The sequence below is a fragment of the Sinocyclocheilus rhinocerous genome, unplaced genomic scaffold (genome assembly GCF_001515625.1).
Source record: "Sinocyclocheilus rhinocerous isolate Xijiao unplaced genomic scaffold, SAMN03320098_v1.1 scaffold768, whole genome shotgun sequence".
Classification (NCBI taxonomy): domain Eukaryota; kingdom Metazoa; phylum Chordata; class Actinopteri; order Cypriniformes; family Cyprinidae; genus Sinocyclocheilus; species Sinocyclocheilus rhinocerous.
The window spans coordinates 934,623-955,757 of NW_015634483.1; the positions used below are offsets into that span (position 1 = coordinate 934,623).

The window sequence follows — 21,135 nt, forward strand, 5'->3', positions numbered from 1 at the left end:
GGGAAACACTGGTAATGTATATTGAAATATCGGAAATGTGTTTAAAAATCATATCACCGTTATTGAAAAAAATTATATCGCGATACATATTGATATTGAATTATTGTCCAGCCCTACTATGGACCCTTTTTATATTTCCGGGGTTCTCAGAAGTTGTCATAGTTGAGTGAACTTCTACAGCAGTGAACGAAAAAGAGATTCAAGAGATTGATTATGGTGGTCAAAAGAGAGAAAAATATCATATTTGCTATTACTACCTCAGCTGTTGTATTAGAAACACTCACACAGCAGCATTAGATAGGCCTAGTTTTCTCTTTGTAAATTAATGGCAAGGTAATAAAACACAAAGTATAGTGATAGAAATGTTCATTAATTAAAAAACCTTGCTAGACATATGATGTTGATAACAAGTCATCATAGTCTGTGTAAAAGGCCCCATCCTTGATTCAAGTAAAATAGTTTTAGTTGATGATGGATAAAAAAAAAAGAAATATTATTGCTGCAGAAAATCTACAGGCATTTCTCCCAAAACCTTTAATGTGCTGTTTGGCCACAGGCTGGGATTTGGTGTGTTTTCTAGACTTTTAAAATATTAATAGCCAAGAAAAGTTGCTTGGATTTGTGGTGGTGGTTGATTTTTCCCCATGGTCAATTGTGAAGCTTGTCAGATTGATTTTTGCATTCCACATAAATATGAAATGATGTATTGTTGATGTAGATGTTGATAATGTGTGGGCTAAGTTATTTCATAATTTAAAGTAGTTAAACTAATGTCAAGCTACACTTTTTTAAAAATAGGTAAGATATAGTGGTCTTAAAGATATGGATTTTTCACCACATACAAAATCTGAATTTGCACTGTGTATTTTAATAAAAAAAAAAGCATAGTCTATTGCACTGCGTGTTTCAGAGTGTGTTCCTATTAGCGCCATACAAGCAGCTCATCGTCTGGTATTTTAAGCATTTGAGAGTGTTTTGGTTCACAAAAATGCAGCGAACTCCATCTCTGTGTATGTTTTGAGTTTTAAGTGTATTTTGGAAAGCAATACTGTATGTGTCAGTTACACTTTATTATCACATTCGCATAATTTACAACATTTTTGTGGACAGATTATTACAGAATTTCACACAGATTTGTAAAAATAAGCATTTGTTAACCCATTGTCACAGAAACCTAAAAGGCTTCCTTGCAGTTTTCTATTAAAATAAAAACTTGAGGGTTTTACTTTCCTCTGGACTGTCTGTGTGTGTTTTTCTCCCCATGTGCGCCCCGTGACCAGTTTCTCCCTTGTTTGATTTGTTACCCTTGTTTTGGACTATTAAAGACTGTTATCCTTAATTCTCCTATGTCTCCGCGCTCCTTGCCTCCTCACAGTAGCACCCTGACAAAACACTGGACCGACAACAAAAATAAATTCCTCTGGACTGTCTGTGTGTGTTTTTCTCCCCATGTGCGCCCCGTGACCAGTTTCTCCCTTGTTTGATTTGTTACCCTTGTTTGATTTGTTACCCTTGTTTTGGACTATTAAAGACTGTTATCCTTAATTCTCCTATGTCTCCGCGCTCCTTGCCTCCTCACAGTAGCACCCTGACAAAACACTGGACCGACAACAAAAATAAAGGTTTAGTTGCCTGTTTTTCCTCCGTTTTGTTTCCGCGTTTTGTTCAGTGTTTTGTTTTCTGGTTTTCCCCCATGGATCCCTTCGACCCCTTATCCCGTCCTGGATACCTCCTCCTCCTGCTGGAGCAGGGGGAAAGAAAGCTCGAGGGCCATACCAGACTGTTCCTGCAGAGCCGTCGTCCGAAGATGGCCCTCGAGAGGATTTCGCCGCCTTTGTGGAGTGGATACTGGTGAGAAATGGATCGCCATTCACTTCTGTTCCGAGGATGATCGCGCCAGTTCCACTCCGGATCCAGAGCCCAGCCCACCATCACCTCGCTGCGTGGAGCCAAAGCCCGATCCCACCGATGACGCAGAGCCCAAGCCCGCGTGACCGACGAGCCATCGCCGTATAGGGCGACAGAGTTGAGGAGCCGGAGCTGCTTATGACGTCAGATCAGGTGCGAGAGCCGGCTACAACGCCCGCCACGAGGAAAAGAGCTGTGGACAGCGAGATCACGGAGAGGAGCTCCGCCCACTACACCATGGCTGAGGGTGAGCTTATTGTGGATCTGGGAATGTGGAACGCTGAAGGGGATCCCGAATTGGATTTATGGGCTGACTTGCTGCCTCTCCTCCCTCCTTCGTCGGAGCCCTCTGTCAGTCCTGTTCCCACGTCTGGCCCAGGGAGGGCCTCAGTTCCCGAGTCTATCCCAAGGAGGGCTCCTGTTTCCATGTCCATCCCAGAAAGGGCTGCGGTTCCCACGTATGGCCCAGAGAGGGCTCCTGCCCCCACATCAAGCCCTGAGAAGGCTCCTGTTCCCACATCCCACCCAGAGAGGGCTCCTGCCCCCACGTCAAGCCCTGAGAAGGCTCCTGTTCCCACGTCCCGCCAGAGAGGGCTCCTGTTCCCACGTCCAGCCCAGAGAGGGCTCCTGTTCCTGAGTTTGGCCCAGAGAGGGCTCCTGTTCCTGAGTATAGCCCAGAGAGGGCTTCTGTTTCTGAGTCCGGCCCCGAGAGGACTTGTGTCACCAAGTCCAGCCAGGAGAGGGCTTCTGTTCCCAAGGGCAGCCCAGGAAGGGCTTTTATTCCGGAGTGCAGCCCTGAGAGCCCGAATGCTCACAAATGCCCACCCACCCGCTCGCTCCTGCCTACTCCCCTGCTGTCGTCTGGCAGCCCCTCTGCTCACCCTCAGCCCACCATCTGTGCAGTGGAATCACCGCGGATCTGCCAGTCTCCATCGGCGTCGTGGCTGGAGGATCCCCTATCTCCACCTCCAGCCTCTGAGTCCAGGACTCCGCCTCGGTCCGTCGACCCAATGGCTTCACCATGGCTCCTAGCTCCCTCCTCTCCGCCGTGGCCCGGCTGTCCACTGGCTCCCCCGGGATCCCTCGTCTCTCCGGCTCTGCCTTGGTCTGTCGTCGACCATCCATCGCCTCGTGACTCCACTCCTCCAGCTGCGCCTTGTCCCTCCGTCCCTCCGGTTCTGTCTGGCTCCTCCTTCCCTTCAGCTCCACCTCGGTCCTCTGTCGCTCTGGCTCCACTGCAGCCTTCTGGATCCTTGCCTCTGCCTCGGTCGCCTGAGCCATCTGTCCTGCCTTGGCCCTCCGGATCCTCCTCGTCACCCTGGCTCATCGGCTCTCCGCCTCGGCTCCTCCGCCACCTGCTCCGTCGCCGTTGGTCGGCCCCCTGGAGTCATCAACCCTTCTTCCTTCATGGCTCCTCCCTCTGTCGGCTCCACCATGGGACACCTTTACGGCTGTGGCCTGGGTCCCACCTGGCTCCGCCTGCTCCAAGCCCCTCCTGTCTTCTTCTGGTCCGCCCTGGCTCCTCCCCCTGTCGTCTCCACCATGGACTCTGTCTGCCGGCCCCCTCCCGGGTGTCCGTCCTCCTCCCGAGCCTCCTCCCAAGTTCCCACCCATCCCTCCCTATGTTGTTCCTGCGGCACGAGGATGCGCCTTCTGGGAGGGGGGTGATATGTCACACCTATGGACTGTCCGTGCATGTTTTTCTCCCCATGTGCTCCCCGTGACCCAGTTTCTCCCTTGTTTGATTGCGTTCATTTGGTTCAGGTGTGTCTCTTCAATTACCCTCGTTTAGTCTTGTATATAAAGTGTTGTCTGTTCCTAGTTTCCTTTGTCTGGTGTTACGTCTACCTTCATGTGCTACGTGTGTCTCCTGCCTGCCTAGTGTTACCCTTGTTTTGGACAATTAAAGACTGTTATCCTGAATTCTCCTACGTCTCCACGCTCCTTGCCTCCTCACAGTAGCACCCTGACATAACTCTTGCAAGTGAAGAAATTAAATCATGCCTATTGTAATTATTATTGTAAATTACAATTAAATATCTTAGAAATATTAATAATAATGTTACTATTTCTTCTTCTTTTTCTTAGTCCCACTCAGAGCTATCGGGCCTGAAGGATCTCAGACAGAAAAATTTCATTTAATGGGAAAATGCTTTGACTATGGTTTAAAGTGAATTAACTTTGATATTGTTGAAATATTATGCCTTTAATGTTGTGGCAATTTTTCCTTGTGGCATCAGAAAAGGTATTAAATGAAAGCTAGAAATTCCATTTTGGTGATAACAGTAAGTAGGCTAGTTAACTATATTAAAGTTACCTAAGAGGTCATTAATTAGTAAATAAAAGATTACAATTATCCAATCAAACTTAAAAAGGTACATTTATACTAAATACAACAAAATATCTTATTTTACATAACTGAGTTAAAAACAGCACAGGGACTCAAATGAGTGTAATGTTTTTATATCCGTTCATTTTCATGAACTGTCCAAATGAAATGAGTCACTCGAATTAATTAGACTTTCCAAACTGTAAATGATAGAGGAGACTGTTTAAGTGAAGTCATTTGATTAGCTCTAATCAAATGAGCTATCCCTTAGCTCAGTGTTTGGTCACGCTGCACGTTACAAAATAGCTTGTTACTGGATAAGATAAACTGCTTTGTCACACTACTGAAAAATGTACAGTAGTTAGTAGCTCAGCTCATTTAGTTAAACTTTACCTGTGGTAATGTTTTCAAAAATTCAAAATGTTTTCAAAATGTTCACCTCAATGGCAAAAATCATTCACGTCTAAATTTGGTCAGTCCAATCAAGTCACACCTTCACAGGTCATGTGCTGAAAATTCTGACATTATCTACCCACCCTCATGTTCAAAACTCACATTTTTTCCCATATTAATTAAACGCTGAATGTCTTGTGTGTTTTCTGTGTGCAGTCTCGTGAGCACTATGAAGAGCCGAAGCTGGAGGCGGTGAGGGACAATAATATGGAGTTAGTGCAGGACATCCTGAGAGACCTCACCACCCTCACACCTCACAGTCAGGCAGCAAATGAGCTCGCCTGCATCCTCAAAGAGCCGCACTTTCAGGTACAAGCAGAAACAGTCGAGCAAAAAACAACAAAATATTTTGAATTGTTTCATTTATATTTTTGAAGTGGTTTCCCTTCTACAGTCTTTACTTGAAACACATGACTCTGTAGCTTCCAAAAGCTATGAGACTCCGCCTCCCAGCCCCTGTGCGTTTATGGACCCTGCGCTCAACAACCAGCCTGTGCCTCCGGATGCTGTCAGGATGGTGGGCATCCGCAAAGTGTCTGGAGAGCACTTGGTGAGACCTGAACTGCAGCAAAATTGCTGTTTGCTGTTATTTGTTTTTATGCTGCTTCTATGCCTGCATGCCATGTGAGAAGTGCTTTGCAGTTAAATTGAACTGAAACTGAATATTTAATTAAGTGAGGCACGATTTACCCTTCATAAAACGGAAATGAGCTGCTTATTCTGCCACTAACAGAATAAAAGCCTTTTCACATTGAAACATGGCCAGGTACATGGGCCAGGGTTATTATTGTTCACTAAAACTGTTAAAAATAATGTTTTGTTAATTGAAATAAAGCTGAAACAAAATAAAAATATGAATATTAGATGAAAAATTAAAAGAAAACATTAAAAATGCTGCCTTGGCAACTAACTGAAATAAGTTTAAGTTCAAAAATGACTAACCGGAAATAAATAAAAACTAAAACTGAAATAAAAATTTTTACTAAAATGATAATGGGATTATAATTATAATCATAAGGAATAAAGTATAAAATAAAAGCTAATTCTAAATATTAATACAAAACTATATTAAAAAATAGTATATTAGTATAGTACAAAACTATATTAGTATAGAAATAATACTAAAATAACAGTGACAAGGCAATAATTGTAAATATAATAATTATAAATTGTTTTATGTATAGAATTTTTATATACATTTTTATATAAATTAGATAACACTTTAGTTTAGGGACCAGTTCTTACTATTAACTATTTGCTTATTAACATGCATATTACTATTTATACCATATTGTTTGTTTATTAGTACTTATAAAGCACATATTAGTGCCTTATTCTGCATGACCATACTTTAGATCCCTTATTCCTACTTCATACCTAAACTTAACAACTACCTTACTAACTATTAATAAGCAGGAGAATAATTAGGAGTTTATTGAGGGAAAAGTCTTAGTTAATAGTTAGTTAATGTCAGAACTGGTCCCCAGACTAAAGTGTGACTATGAATTATATAAATGTTTCTGGAAATTGTATAATATAATATAATATAATATAATAAATATAATATAATATAATAAGATTGATTACGGCATTCAGAAAAGAGATGTCAATTTTACGGTCACTCCCTCAGCAGCTCTATTGCAAACACCCTCGCAGCAGTTGACTAGTTGTTTGTAATTTAATGCCAGGGTAAAGTAACACAAATTATAGTGTTTTAAATGTGCAGCACATTTCTTTAAAATGAAAATGCTGTATATAAAAAAGCTATATATACAGAGGAAATTATCACAGTCTGTGAAAAGGTTCCATAGGATATGGAAAAAAATTACACATACCATATTTTTCAACCATAGTTTTTTTGCTTTCATATATAGGTTTAATTTTTCACTATAATTTCTACCCTAGTGATTGATAAATATGAATTAGTCTAATAAAGTTTTTTTTTTTAAATATATAAAGCACTCAATAAAAAAACGAAAACTGTCATGTTGTTTGAATCACATTCTGTTCACTCTGCCAGGGCGTGACGTTTCGGGTGGAGGGTGGAGAGCTGGTGATTGCTCGGATCCTGCACGGGGGCATGATAGATCAGCAGGGCCTGCTGCATGTGGGTGACATCATCAAAGAGGTGAACGGAAAAGAGGTGGGGAGTGACCCGAAGGTTCTTCAGAACATGCTGAAAGAGTCCAGTGGCAGCGTGGTCCTCAAAATCCTCCCCAGTTACCAAGAACCACACACACCACGACAGGTGAGCAACATTCAGATCTATTTTTGTTCAGTAGGAAATACCCAACAAAAAATAGTGACTAGTAATTATAAATGTTCGTAGACCTTCAATGAAATCACACTATAAGTGGTCACAGAAGACACATTTGAGACATGGTACTGTAAACAACAGTTACTTTACCACTTTTCTATCTTTGGCCGTCAAACAACAACATGATAATATGAGTCAGCTCCCTTGCTGATGTACCTAATGATTTGGAATAAATCAGAAAGCACAAGCTTGTATATCAGGTTATTATGTTGAAACACTAAATATAATGGTAGAAGACCAGAAAATACAAGGGAAGTCAGACAGTCAGTGTTGGGGGTAACGCATTACAAGTAACGCAAGTTACGTAATCAGATTACTTTTTAAAAGTAACTAGTAAAGTAACGCATTACTTTTTAATTTAGAAGGAAATATCTGAGTTACTTTTTCAAACAAGTAACTCCAGTTACTTTTTCATCCATGTATTGACTGACAGCTCTTGTGTTGCCATATTGAGAGAAATCGGGAGTAAGTGCAGAGGCGTTGTGTGCGCTGCATGAACGTGATGCTTACTGTAGTTCTACACTAAATATGAACAGATTCAGTATTCCTCAAAATGAATAAAAACTGTCAAATGCAAACTCAGAATATTATACAAACCTGCAATAATTAAATATGTTAAATAAGACAAATATAATTTATGTATTTAATCCCATTTTATTAACCAATGTCTTTGCTGCTGACCTTCGATGATCCAATTCAACCATACTAAGTAACGCAAAAGTAACGTAACACATTACTTTCCATAAAAAGTAACTAAGTAACGTAATTAGTTACTTTTTTAGGGAGTAATGCAATATTGTAATGCATTACTTTTAAAAGTAACTTTCCCCAACACTGCAGACAGTCGACTTGTCATGAACAGCCGATGATGAAGCCCATGTGTATTTAGTATACAGATGTTTACCCTAACTAAAATCCAAAATTGTCCTTAAATATTCTTACGATGAAGCGTACCGCTATAAAAGAAATCCATGTAATCGCCTAAATTTCCAGTTATTTCCAAATGTTGCCTGAATGCTTAAAATGTCCAGATTTTAAATGTTTAAAAAGTGTTTTTTCTTGGTAAGGTGATCGTTAAAGACAACAGTAAGGGATCATTCCATTTTGTTATTTTGCAAATATGTAAATGTTACATTTGAATGTTCTCTAATTCATCTGAAACTTGTAAGTAGTAATGTTTAAAAAATGTTAGACGAATGTCCAACTAGAATGTTTCAGAAAAACGATCCAAAAACGATGTATAAATGTTTTTGTGCTGAAGTTTTTGAGAATGTTTTGAGAACCAGATAACTTTGAACGAACATTCTATTAATGTCTCATGATTTTGAGAGAACATTGCCAGAACGTTGCCAAAGTTCTGAGAAAATTCACTGCTAACTGGGTTGGATCTGGTGTGAATGAAACATTAGATCTAATTCTTTTATTTCAATTATTCTTAATCACAAAATCATGGATTTGTTAAATTAATGAAGGTCTTAGTATATGGATACTTTGTATATGAATGTGCCAAAAAAGGAATTTGCCAAAAAAAAAAAAAAAAAGTTTGTATGTGTCTGACAGTTCAGTAAGCTTAAAAGCTTGACGGACAGAATGCTGGATAACAACAAGACTTGTCACAGTGATTTGATTGGCTATTTAGGCTGTCAGTCATTAATCTGTTGTAAGGGTCAGACCCAGATGGAACCAAAATGCTCACGTGCTGACACAAACATGTGAACACACATGTAACTGACATGTACTGCAATAACCTTGGTTCAAAATGCCTCTATATCAACATCTTTGAGATCAAACTGCCGGGTTCGGGTACCTGTCTCTCTGCCAAAGCATGCTGGGAGATTTGGTGCATTATGCCAAAGCCCTTCCTGTTTTTGACGCTGTGCCGCCCCACCTATTGAGATGAGACACCGACAGTCTGCCCTCTCACATTTTCAGCTGTGTTATACTGCGGATCTTCCCCGCTTTCTGCTTTTCTGAGATCTCCATCTTATTAAATGAGAATCAAATGAGTGAAGTTCTGTTTCTCTGCCCATATGGTGCCATATTCAGAGTGTCCCATCTGTGCCTGTCTTTATTTGATCCCAAAATAAATGAACAGCTTCCTGTGCCTGCTGCCAATATGGGAATGGACATCACAGCGTCATGTTAATAATGTGATGCACGCTTCTATGATGTGAATATTCATGTTTTTGAGAGCTGCTGTAGGTGTTTGTGCTGGCAGATGGTATTGTTGGCATGTGTTATGTTGTGTGTGGAAGATGCTTGTTGTTGACTGGCTGAATGATGTAATCCAGGCATATTTTCTGTGTCTTGACGTTCCAGCACCTAATAGCAACATTCCACTGGACTGCAGGTGACTACAGTTGCCATGACAACAGGATTTTAGGCACTGAAATGTCTCTTGAAGGGATAGTTCAACCAAAAATAAAAATCCCATCTTAATTTACTCACCCGCATGTTATTTTAAACCCGTGTGAGTTCCTTTATGAAATGTTTGCTGAAAGTCTTCTCCTCCTACATCTTGTTTGGCTAGTTTTCCCATTTGACAAAGAGGTGTGCCTAATTATATTGAATGTTTACTTGTAGTGTACGTCAAATCTTCAAATCAAAATAGTATATACAGGGTATTTAAAAAAAAAAAAAAAAATGACTTGCAGATAATATAATATTAATGAGATAAAAAAGTGTATTTAAAGTTATTACACTTTTATGACTATTTTTATTCTTATCTATCTTTTATTGTTATTTGTATTGCTGTCTATTATTACACTTTTTATTATTCATTGTAAATGATGTCAAATCAAAATATTTACCTTAAAGTACATTTTAAATCATTATGTTTTAGACATCTTTTGTTGTGCTTTACAGAAGCGCACTTATTTTAATGTGTTGGCTAGCATTCTAAAGCAAATGTAAATACTTGATTATAATTTTAACTGTAGTGTGTTATTTGAAAAATCACATTTAATGTAGGCCTATAGTTTATTTAAAGTGGTCATATGATGCGATTTCAAGTTTTCTTTTCTCTTTGGAGTGTTACAAGCTGTTCGTGCATAGATAAGATCCCTGAAGTTGCAAAGACTAAAGTCTCAAAACCAAAGAGATATTCTTTATCAAAGTTAAGACTCTGCCACGCCCCCCTAAAACGGCTCGTTCTAACACGCCCCCACATATCTACCTCACTATGTGGAAATATTTGCATAATGCCGCCCAAATGTGCACGCAAAGAAAGAAGGCGTAACTTTGATTCTCAATGTGTTTTTTGAACATTAAAGCATGTCAACATATTCTGTTACACCAAATACACAAAATAATGATCTTTAAAAAAGCATCATATGACCCCTTTAATATAAATGCTTGTCAGCCTATTTTGTCAGCAGTACACTTTACAGAGTAGCCTACTTCTTTTCACTAGGGCTAGTATTCAATTTATAATTTATAATGATAAACACATAATATTTCACACTTTGACATTACAGTTTGAATGGCAATAAAATATTTAATGATATTGATTTCTTTTCCCCTCACACATTTCATATTTCATCTCAAGCTGATACGGACACTCATGTCTACTAAGTGAAAAAAGCACACTAACTTTTGGGGAAAAACAACCCTTCTTTGGGACAAAATGTCATTGGGAAAACTTTTTTTAATTGTGATATAAATGACTGCACAAATGAGGAGAGGTTTCATTTGTGTAAAACATTATTTTTTCATAGTTCATATTTTTATAAATTGTATACATTTTTATAAATTGTTGTTATAAATTATTCATAATCATTAATAATTAGTATTATGGTATAGTATTCTTATAATAATATTAATTGATATTTTGATTATGGATTTTCCTGTTTTAAGATTAAAAGTCTGCGTGAAAGAGGTAAACAAGTAGAAGATAGAAGATAGTTTTATTGTGACCTTCATGTAACAGGAAAAAAGTTGTATTAAAATCAACCTAAAATCAACATAAAAGTGCCTGGCATTGAATAGTGAGTGTATATTTATGTTGACAATATAAGTAATCACTAGAGATAGATGTGCGCACTTTCATTTATGCTAGACATACACCATTAAAGTTTTCAACAGGCTGTCAGTATGACACTCTGATTGATGGACATATTCAATAATAATATGTCCATGTGTTTCTCTGTCTTTACTCTTTTCTCCCTCTCTCCACCTCTCTCTCGCTCTGTCTGTCTGTCTGTCTATCTGCAGGCCTTTGTAAAGTGTCACTTTGACTATGACCCCTCTCATGACAACCTGATCCCCTGTAAAGAAGCTGGACTCAAATTCAGCAGTGGAGACATCCTTCAGATCTTCAACCAGGAGGACCCCAACTGGTGGCAGGTGCTTGCACATGTGTGTGTGTGTGTGTGTGAATATATGTTGGTGATCCTTAAGCTCTGTGTGGTCTCACCTTGACTCTGGTCTCACCTGCAGGCATGTCATCTGGAAGGAGGCAGTGCAGGCCTGATCCCCAGTCAGCTGCTAGAGGAGAAAAGAAAAGCATTTGTCAAGAGAGATCTGGAGCTCTCTAGCACAGGTAGGACACAGGGCACTAAAGATATTCATATATAATGAATTCAGGTCGGGGTACACATGTCTTTTTGCTGTAAAATATTTAATTGTTTTTATAACGAATAACTTTTATATTGTTATTATTAATATTTTTTTAAGATAACATTTCCTGGACTGAAGCAACTTAGGTGTACTTTATTATCCACACATCGTAAATGTTTAGAATAATCATGAGCATCGTCTAAAATGTGAGGCGTTTGAGGAGTGTTTATATTTGTCCATCTCGCAGTCATCATTGTATTGCATTGCATTATATGTTTTGCCCGCACAATAAAAACTAAAGAGCTCTAAAAATTAAATATCATCTTAATAAGACATATTTTTGAGTAATATAGAGTGACAAATTAAATGTATTTGAATTTTATGTAAGTATGCTGTGACACTGCTATAAAGAACTCATTGATTTACATTACAAATCAGAATTTAATCTTAATATTTTTGACATATAAATAGCAACATCTGCACCAAATAGCATATTTTTGCTCAGTTTGTGCCTTTGAATAAATCTGGGGTGTTTTTTCCTCCTTGAGTATGAGCTCCATATTCACCTATATCATACTATATGAACCATAAAAGCCTGATGTATCAAATATGATACAAAACTTAAAACACATATGCATACTTTTAAAAAAGATTTTCTTTTATATTTTGTCTAAAGGTTCATTAAACTGTTCCTATTTATTCCTAATTATTACAGAGTGGTGCCCCCTGTAGGAATATCAGCATGATTCACGTAATAAAGAAGAACTCTTTGCTGTAAATTATAGGAAAAGGCCATTATTTATTCATCCTCAAATCATTCCAAATCGGTATGCTGTTATTTTGCTCTGTAAACTACAGTAATTACACTGGAAGGATCTAAAAGATTTCATAAGTATGGCCTGAGGTTAAATGGACAGTGATGTGTTTGTCTCCTGTAGTAGACAGGAGTCATTCTGTGTGTTTATACTACCAGGATGTGTGCTGATGTCCGCAGGGCCTCTGTGTGCAGGGATTGGGGGTAAGAAGAAGAAGAAGATGATGTACTTGACCACCAAGAACGCCGGTAAAGATGGCTGCTGTCCAGTGGGACGGATGCGCATGTGTCGTACTCTTGTTCTCTGTTGTGATTGTTGTTGTTGAAGTCAGTTCTCTTTCAAACAATCGTTCGGTATCTCACTATGGGAACGCCCCCAGGCGTGATAGACTATGGAAGCACCAATTACACCACGTCTGTCCGAAGGACGGACCAATCACAGCTCATGAAAAGGAGCCCACCCTCTCCCTATATATACAGCTATGATCCCCGAAACGGCATTCTTGTTCTCTTCCCCGTGAAGACTTTCCTTCAGCACCTAGGCTGCGCTGCTTTCAGTTCGTAGACCTGTGTGCAGGGATTGGGGGTAAAAAGAAGAAGAAGATGATGTACTTGACCACCAAGAACGCCGGTAAAGATGGCTGCTGTCCAGTGGGACGGATGCGCATGTGTCGTACTCTTGTTCTCTGTTGTGATTGTTGTTGTTGAAGTCAGTTCTCTTTCAAACAATCGTTCGGTATCTCACTATGGGAACGCCCCCAGGCGTGATAGACTATGGAAGCACCAATTACACCACGTCTGTCCGAAGGACGGACCAATCACAGCTCATGAAAAGGAGCCCACCCTCTCCCTATATATACAGCTATGATCCCCGAAACGGCATTCTTGTTCTCTTCCCCGTGAAGACTTTCCTTCAGCACCTAGGCTGCGCTGCTTTCAGTTCGTAGACGTACCGTCAAGTTGACATGGACGAATGCAGTGTAGTCAAAAAGAAAAGAGAAAATCTGTTGCAGATTTTCTGCTCGTTACTGAGCTTCTTTGCTTTGCTGTAATTAGCCGTGTTTCCTATCCTAGCTAATGCCTTAACGCTATCTAAGGCTAGGGGATATTTGACTCACCATGTCAGTGTCCTAGGTTGCGGCGGAGAAAGGGAAGGATGCCCCTTCGCGCTCATGTCCGGCAGCATGTGGATTCATGATCTCGGGCAGGGATTCGCATCCGATGTGTATCGCATGCATGGGTGTCAAGCATGCCCAGGCCGCGCTGGTGGATGCGGAAAGCTGTTCGCACTGTCGTGTAATGCCGGCCAGGATTCTAGAGAGAAGGCTTCGAGTAGCGGCATCTTCCAAAGACGATCCGGTTCTCTCCGCTGTCCCTCCTTTGGCAAAGGGGGCCCAACCCTCTCCCCCGCGTGATCTTTCTTCATGGGGGGATATTATGGATTCGGAGTCCCCTGAGTTTGCACCGCTTTTCGACCAGCAGTTGCTGGTGGACGGCGATGAGGTCGAGGGAGATGAGGAGGAAGATGAGGAGATGCTAGCTCGCCTCCTCCGAGATGAGCCGGATGATGAGGAGGATGATGCTATCCTGTCTGCAGCCCAAGTGTCCAGGCCCGTGAGCGCGCAGAGTGGCGATGTGGCGTCGACGGTGGTGGATTGCGACCTAGTCGAGGTCCGTAAACGTGCTGCAGCTAAGCTTGGCATCGCTTGGCCTGTAACTCCCGGGGATCCGGGAGTTAAAGGGATACTCCACCCCAAAATGAAAATTTTGTCATTAATCACTTACCCCCATGTCGTTCCAAACCCGTAAAAGCTTTGTTTGTCTTCGGAACACAATTTAAGATATTTTGGATGAAAACCGGGAGACTTGTGACTGTCCCATTGACTGCCAAGTAAATTACACTGTCAAGGTCCAGAAAAGTATGAAAAGCATCGTCAGAATAATCCATCTGCCATCAGTGGTTCAACCATAACGTTATGAAGCGACGAGAATACTTTTTATTAATGACAAAATTTTCATTTTGGGGTGGAGTAACCCTTTAAACGGGATATCTATGACAGGAAAAGGCTCCCTTCCCGCCTTCCCCCAGCGAAACGAATAAAGCGGTCATGAGATAAACCCTTTTTTTCATCGTGTGCCCGTCAAGGGTTACTCGTGTCTCGATGTGAGTGAGATGGAGGGGCTTGGGCTCTCTAACCCTCCCACAGTTGAACAGTCAGTGGCTCACCACCTGCATCCAAACAGGCGGACCACTCTCTCATCGGCCAGCCCCTCCCTCCCTGGGAAAATGGAACGCTTCACCGCTCAAAGTCTTCGGCACTAGAGGTGAGGGCACTAAACGTCACTTCATCAAGCGACAAGGCATGTCATGTCTAAATTTTAGTCTGGATGACGGCAAAGTTACACTGCTGCCAAACCCGGCTTTCGTTTCCAAAGTCAATGATTCAGATTATAACTGCTCTGCTTTGGAGTTGCATGCATTTTACCCTCCTCCATTTTCTTCTTCAGAGGAGAGGAAATTGCACACTTTGTGTCCTCTACGAACGTTACGCTATTATGTAAACAAGACACGATCCTTCAGAAAGGATGGTCAGTTATTCGTTTCATGGGCCACTCATTGTAAGGGTAAGCCGATCTCCTCGCAGCGCCTCTCCCACTGGATGGTGGAGGCAATTGAAATAGCCTATACATCTATGGGTCTTCATTCCCCAGAGGGCCTTAGGACCCATTATACGCGAGGTATTGCTACCTCATGGGCGTTGTTCAAGGGGATTTCAGTGGGAGATATTTGTGAGGCGGCAAGTTGGACTTCCCCGCATACATTTATCAGATTTTACCGTCTTGATGTCACTGCGCCTTCATTGTCTCATGCGGTTCTTAAAGTTGGCTCTTTGGAGAATTGAAAGGTTATCTTTCTTCCTTTTCGAATCTGTTCTGTGGCTTCGGAAGCATGCGTTACGGGAGTTGGCTATATCATTCCCATAGTGAGATACCAAGCGATTGTTTGAAAGAGAACGTTAGGTTACCCGGTTCTCTGAGAACAGAGCGAGGTATCTCACCAAGCTTCCCTACTCGCATTACACGGGGTAAGAGCATGCTTAGAATGCCGTTTCGGGGATCACAGCTGTATATATAGGCAGGGGGTGGGCTCCTTGTCATGAGCTGTGATTGGTCCGTCCTTCGGACAGATGTGGTGTAATTGGTGCTTCCATAGTCTATCACGCCTGGGGGCGTTCCCATAGTGAGATACCTCGTCTGTTCTCAGAGAACCGGGGTTACGCAAGTAACCTAACGTTTGCTTCATGTTAAAATGGCAGTCGTTTGTATAATGAGTTTGTAGTCAGTTCCATTTCAGGAGAGGTACTTCAGGTTCATAAACTGAAATGTGTTAGTTGATTGAAAGAAAATGAGAAATACAGTAAATGGAACCTCAATAAAAGCCATATTTATCTGACAAGATGAACTGGAACTGACAAATTATACATTTAGATATAGTGACTAAATCAGACTAACAATAGATGAGATCTTTTCACCATACCAGAGTTCGACCGACATGAGTTGAGGATCTACGAGGAAGTGGCCAAGGTGCCTCCGTTCCGCAGGAAGACGCTGGTTCTGATTGGAGCACAGGGTGTGGGCCGCCGCAGCTTGAAAAATAAAGTTTTGGTGTCAGACCCACACCGTTATGGAACCACCACACCTTGTCAGTGCATATTTATATTTTAATATTTTAATATTAATAATATTTTAATATAATAATATTTAAATATTATATTTAATATTTATGCATTAAATATTAAAATTGTCTTCATGTTGGATGTGATTCAAGTGGGGCCACATTCACTGTTATTATTATTATTATTATTATTAACCAATAATTTATCAGTAATGCGACCTTAATCAGAAACAACCAACCAACCAACTCAGAACCATCCAAAAATTACATTTAAACATTAAAAATGTACTTAATATGAATAAATAAAACATACATGTGTGTAAATCTGATTATTTGCAGTGCTATTGTTAATCAGCTCTTTTTGTCCCTCTGAACAGACACATCTCGTAAACCCAAGGTGGATGAGAAGGAGGGGCAGATGTACCTGTTTATGTCTCGCAGCGAGATGGAAGCTGACATCAAATGTGGCCGTTTTCTTGAACACGGGGAATATGACGGAAACCTGTACGGCACCAAGATCGACTCCATTCATGAGGTTGTGGACTCCGGCAAGATTTGCATTCTGGATGTCAATCCACAGGTGCTCTTTAAAAATTTTCGATATCCTAAAGAGTGCATTAGTGGCCACTTTTTCAACAGTGCTGATTCCTGAAATATTTTTCCATTTTATTTTCCCATAGGGAAAGGTGAATCACAACATTCAAACATATTCAAACTGATTTAAAGAAACAAAGTACTAGATTTTTAAAATCTAAATACCTATAAAAAAATTATATTCGATACCGTTTTCGATACCACAGGGAAAAACTGCCATAACATTAAGGGCATAAAATTAGATTTTTAATGAAAAATTATTATTTTTCCCTATTTTTACCCAGAATAGGGTGCTGTGAGCATTATGGAGCATTGTAAACATATTAATGTATGTTTCATTCATAGTGTAAGGCGTCCTTGTGCGGAAACTCCAAATATGCCTCACAAAAGTAATATAACTTATGATGTTCCAGGAAATCGTTAATATGGACAAACAGGGCTCCAGACTAACTATTTTTACTAGGAGCACTGTAGCCCCTGATTGATAATTTTTAGGAGCACAAGCAGAAAATTTAGGGGCACACCTTAAATCAGCCTGCAATGCAATCATTCACATATTTTCCCCATTTTAACTGTATTACTGACAAATGCTTTGATAATAAATAGACTCAGGGCTCAAGACTAACATTTCTGAGTAGTGGCACCAGCGCCAGTACGTTCTACAGATTTTGGCACAGGAAGCAGATTTGGTAGCGCTGGGGGGTATTAAAAACAAAGATAATTTAATCATAAAAATACTATTGTTTTGAATTAACAAGTGCAGTTACTAATAATGTTACACATTTATTTCTTGGTAATGCACATTTGACAGTAAAGCACTGAGCCGGAGTTGGGAAGTTTACAAAATTTACTTTTATTCAAAACAGTAACGAGCAAAATATATTTTTATATGAAAAAAATATATATTCTACTCTCATTAACTGTTCCATTATTCTTTTATAGTAGCCTATTATATTGAACTGGATGACAGCTTTAGCGATTTTCAAAGGAATGCTCTTTGAGTGATTCAGTTGCAAATTGAACAGAGTTTGTTTTTCAAGGCACTTTGTGACTTTTCTTACTTCATACACATGAAAAGTGTAAAACTTTGACAAAATTAGATTTTTTGATGATTTGATATTTTATAATAGTGATTTTTGGAAAAAAAAAGAAAAAGGAAATGAATGACTAATAAGCCAATAAGAGCTCCTCTGCTGCCATCTACTGGTTATAGTGGTAATTTGATGTCTTTTTTAAATTTTATTTTAAATAAGTGTTTACCACACAGTATATTTTGGTCATCCCATTCAAAACATTTAAATGGGATCATTTTTAGAGCTTTAAATTGCTGGAAATAGTTGTGTGAAATACTTAAAAGTCATTGAAAAGTGCTTGAATTTCTCTCTCAAAAGGTTGTACAAACTCTGAAATGAATAATGTAATAACATTCGACTCGTTCTGCCACAACACCATGGTTACAGTTAGCGTTACTGCTTCTTGTTTTCTGCATCAGTGCTGTTTGATCTGTTTATAACAGAGAATTCTGTGCAGAACTTGAATACTTCTTGCTAGATCTCACAGCAACCTTTATTCATTCTGCGGCGAGTTCAAACCTGGTTCAAACGCTTCTCACTGGATCTCGCAGCGCTGTGCTGTAGGGTGTCGCGAGATCAACACTGGGTCCTGAGTAAAGCTGTTCTGAGCTCGGAGCAGTTTGCTTGCGCTGCGCTCAATTATTGGTCCGAGCTGATAAACGGTCGCGCTGCACGCTGTTTCGTCACACTTTTGTTTCGTTTGCCGTTTGATGTTTCTCATATGCAACAGAAATGGCAGCGCTTAGGAGTTGGGCAACGCGGTGGTCGTGCCAGTGCGACCGCTCACAAAATTTAGCCAGAAAAAATGGTCGCGTCGCAGTCTGGAGCCCTGACAAAGGGGTCCAACTATTGTTGTAACTGGAAAAAAGAAGAGAGAAACGCTTTAACTGATCAAACATGAAGACAATAAACACAACTGCGACTATACAGTACATGGTTTATCTGTGTTCTTCAAGCCATCTTGGGTATTTTGGAGAAATATAAAACTATTTGTGACCCTGGACCACAAAACCAGTCATAAGTAGCACGGGTATATTTGTAGCAATAGCCAACAATACATTGTATGGGGCAAAATATCGCTTTTTCTTTTATGCCAAAAATCATTAGGATATTAAGATCATGTTCCATGAAGACATTTTGCAGATTTCCCACTGTAAATATATCAAAACTTAAAAATGTTTTGATTAGTAATATGCATTGCTAAGGACTTGATTTGGACAACTTTAAAGGCAATTTTCTCCATATTTAAATTTTTTGCACCCTCAGATTCCAGATTTTCATAGTTGTATCTCGGCCAAATATTGTCCTATCCTAACAAACCATATATCAATGGAAAGCTTATTTATTCAGCTTTCATATGACATATAAATCTCAATTTTAAAAAAATGGTCCCTTATGTCCATTCCACTTCTGGAACCCAACTATTGCACTCTAGTTACAAAATTTGACTGTTCGTATAAATATTCTAGGCTAAATACTACTAATACCTGATGCAGATTATTTCTTTTAAATGGAAGTCTATTGGGCAATTTTACAAATATAGTTCTACAATTATCACCTCATTTCATATGTTTCATTGTTCTCCTACAGGCGCTGAAAGTTCTGCGAACAGCCGAGTTTCTTCCATATGTGGTGTTCATCGAAGCCCCAAACTTCGAGGTTCTGAAAGACATGAACAGATCTGCCATTGAGGCTGGTGTTGTGAATAAACAGCTGACGGTAATTTCTTTCTTGATGCCCTCAGAATGATTAGTTCCTTGAATGTTGACTATATTCCTTGAGTCTCTCTCATTTAATCTCTCTCTAGGACTCAGAGCTCAAACGGACAGTGGATGAGAGCGAAAGGATCCAGAGGGCGTACAGTCACTATTTTGACCTGAGCATTGTGAATGACAACCTGGACGGAGCGTACCGCAGCCTCAGGAGGGCACTGGACAGACTCAACACAGACCACCAGTGGGTTCCTGTCAGCTGGGTCTTCTGAGAGCAGTTGGGTTCTTTTCGGTCTGCATTTCTCAAAGTGGCTAGGAGTCTAGTTAACTGCTGTAATCTATGTGAACTTGCCTGTTCTTTAGATTTTTGCACAAAAAAACATGACGATTCAAAGCTAGTTTATTATTTTGTAAAGAAACGAAGCTGATATGTATATCTGTATTTGTTTTAAAGGAGTTCTGTACAGTGCTGTACGTTTGTTATTCCTGTGAGAGTAGGGCTGTATATTTGTATAGAAACTGTAGAATATGTTTTAACACCCTACGTTACATTAAAGCTATTCAGAATCACGTTGGATATATCAATGCTATATGATTACGTAGTGTTTTGCAGGGATTGTTTAGTTTTGATGTTTTAAAAGCAGAATTGAAGAGTGGTTTGGCGTGTCATATTCCCGTGAATGTTCGATTCGTTTGCGTTATTTCTTGTAACATTCGTTAGTACAAAATCAATTTCAGTTCAGAAAATGACAACAGCCAAATATGTCACGATATACGTCATTTGAAATTGATTGGTCTTCAGGGGCAGATTTAGTGAATTGGGGGCCCCAGGCAAAATATAGGAATGGGGCCCTATACATTTGCACACATTTTCCTAGATTAACCTTGAGGTTCCTTTTTTGTTGTGATGCTTGCTGCTGCACAATGGTGCCCCATAGTTGTCCAATGTTTCTACATTTTTCATGTACATGTTATAATGGCTTTCTTTCATGTTGTAGACCACGAAATAGCAACTGATTTACAGTGGAGATACAGGTTTTCACAAAAACAAAATAAATTGTAAAATGATAAACCTCACAATTGAGCGTCAGACTTACAAATTATTATATTAATTTAAAACGAGGTTATGTGGGTGGATTTTCGCATTTCGCACAAAAACTACAGACTGGATTATTGAAAACGAACATTCATTCTCTTCCAGTAGGTGGCGCTGGATTATTGAAAGTGAACAGTCATTCTCTGCCAGTAGGAGGCGCTTTTGGAACGTCAGAAATATAGAATGAGAAAAGTGTGAAAAAATATAGACTAAATTGACAAGGAAAATCCACTGATGAGTTACCAGCGTAAGCCTGTGTGCAAAGGTGCTAATTGTAAACTTTAAAATACATTTATTTTTAGTTGTTTTAACTACAAATTTAAATAAAACTTTAAAAATAATGAAAAGGCAATTATACATTTACACACCTAAAATACATATATCAAGAGCATGCTCACGGATGAAAACAAAACAGCGTTGGATGAAGTGGATTAAAGCCCTGCACGGGTCTCAAATCTAGCCCGTCTTTTTTCCCCTTTTCCCAAAAAAAGCTTATACTACTGTTTCAGCTATTAAAATAGTTCAGTTTTGTATGTAATGGAAAAGTGATTATATTTTTTCGTTTTTTTATAAAGTAAATTTAGAAAAACATTTGGAGTATTTTTT

General features: G+C 39.7%; 1 protein-coding gene across 1 annotated transcript; it reads left to right on the forward strand.

The window, feature by feature from the left end:
• The first annotated feature begins 2,145 nt into the window (after positions 1–2,145).
• LOC107745672 (MAGUK p55 subfamily member 2-like) lies at positions 2,146–19,974 on the forward strand. Its single transcript, XM_016559594.1, has 11 exons — positions 2,146–2,486; positions 4,837–4,999; positions 5,085–5,240; positions 6,711–6,938; positions 11,220–11,351; positions 11,445–11,547; positions 12,559–12,627; positions 15,920–16,081; positions 16,432–16,634; positions 19,312–19,440; positions 19,529–19,974. The coding sequence occupies exons 1-11, from the start codon at positions 2,146–2,148 to the stop codon at positions 19,703–19,705; spliced, it is 1,863 nt and encodes a 620-aa protein (XP_016415080.1). The 3' UTR covers positions 19,706–19,974.
• Positions 19,975–21,135: the final 1,161 nt, after the last annotated feature.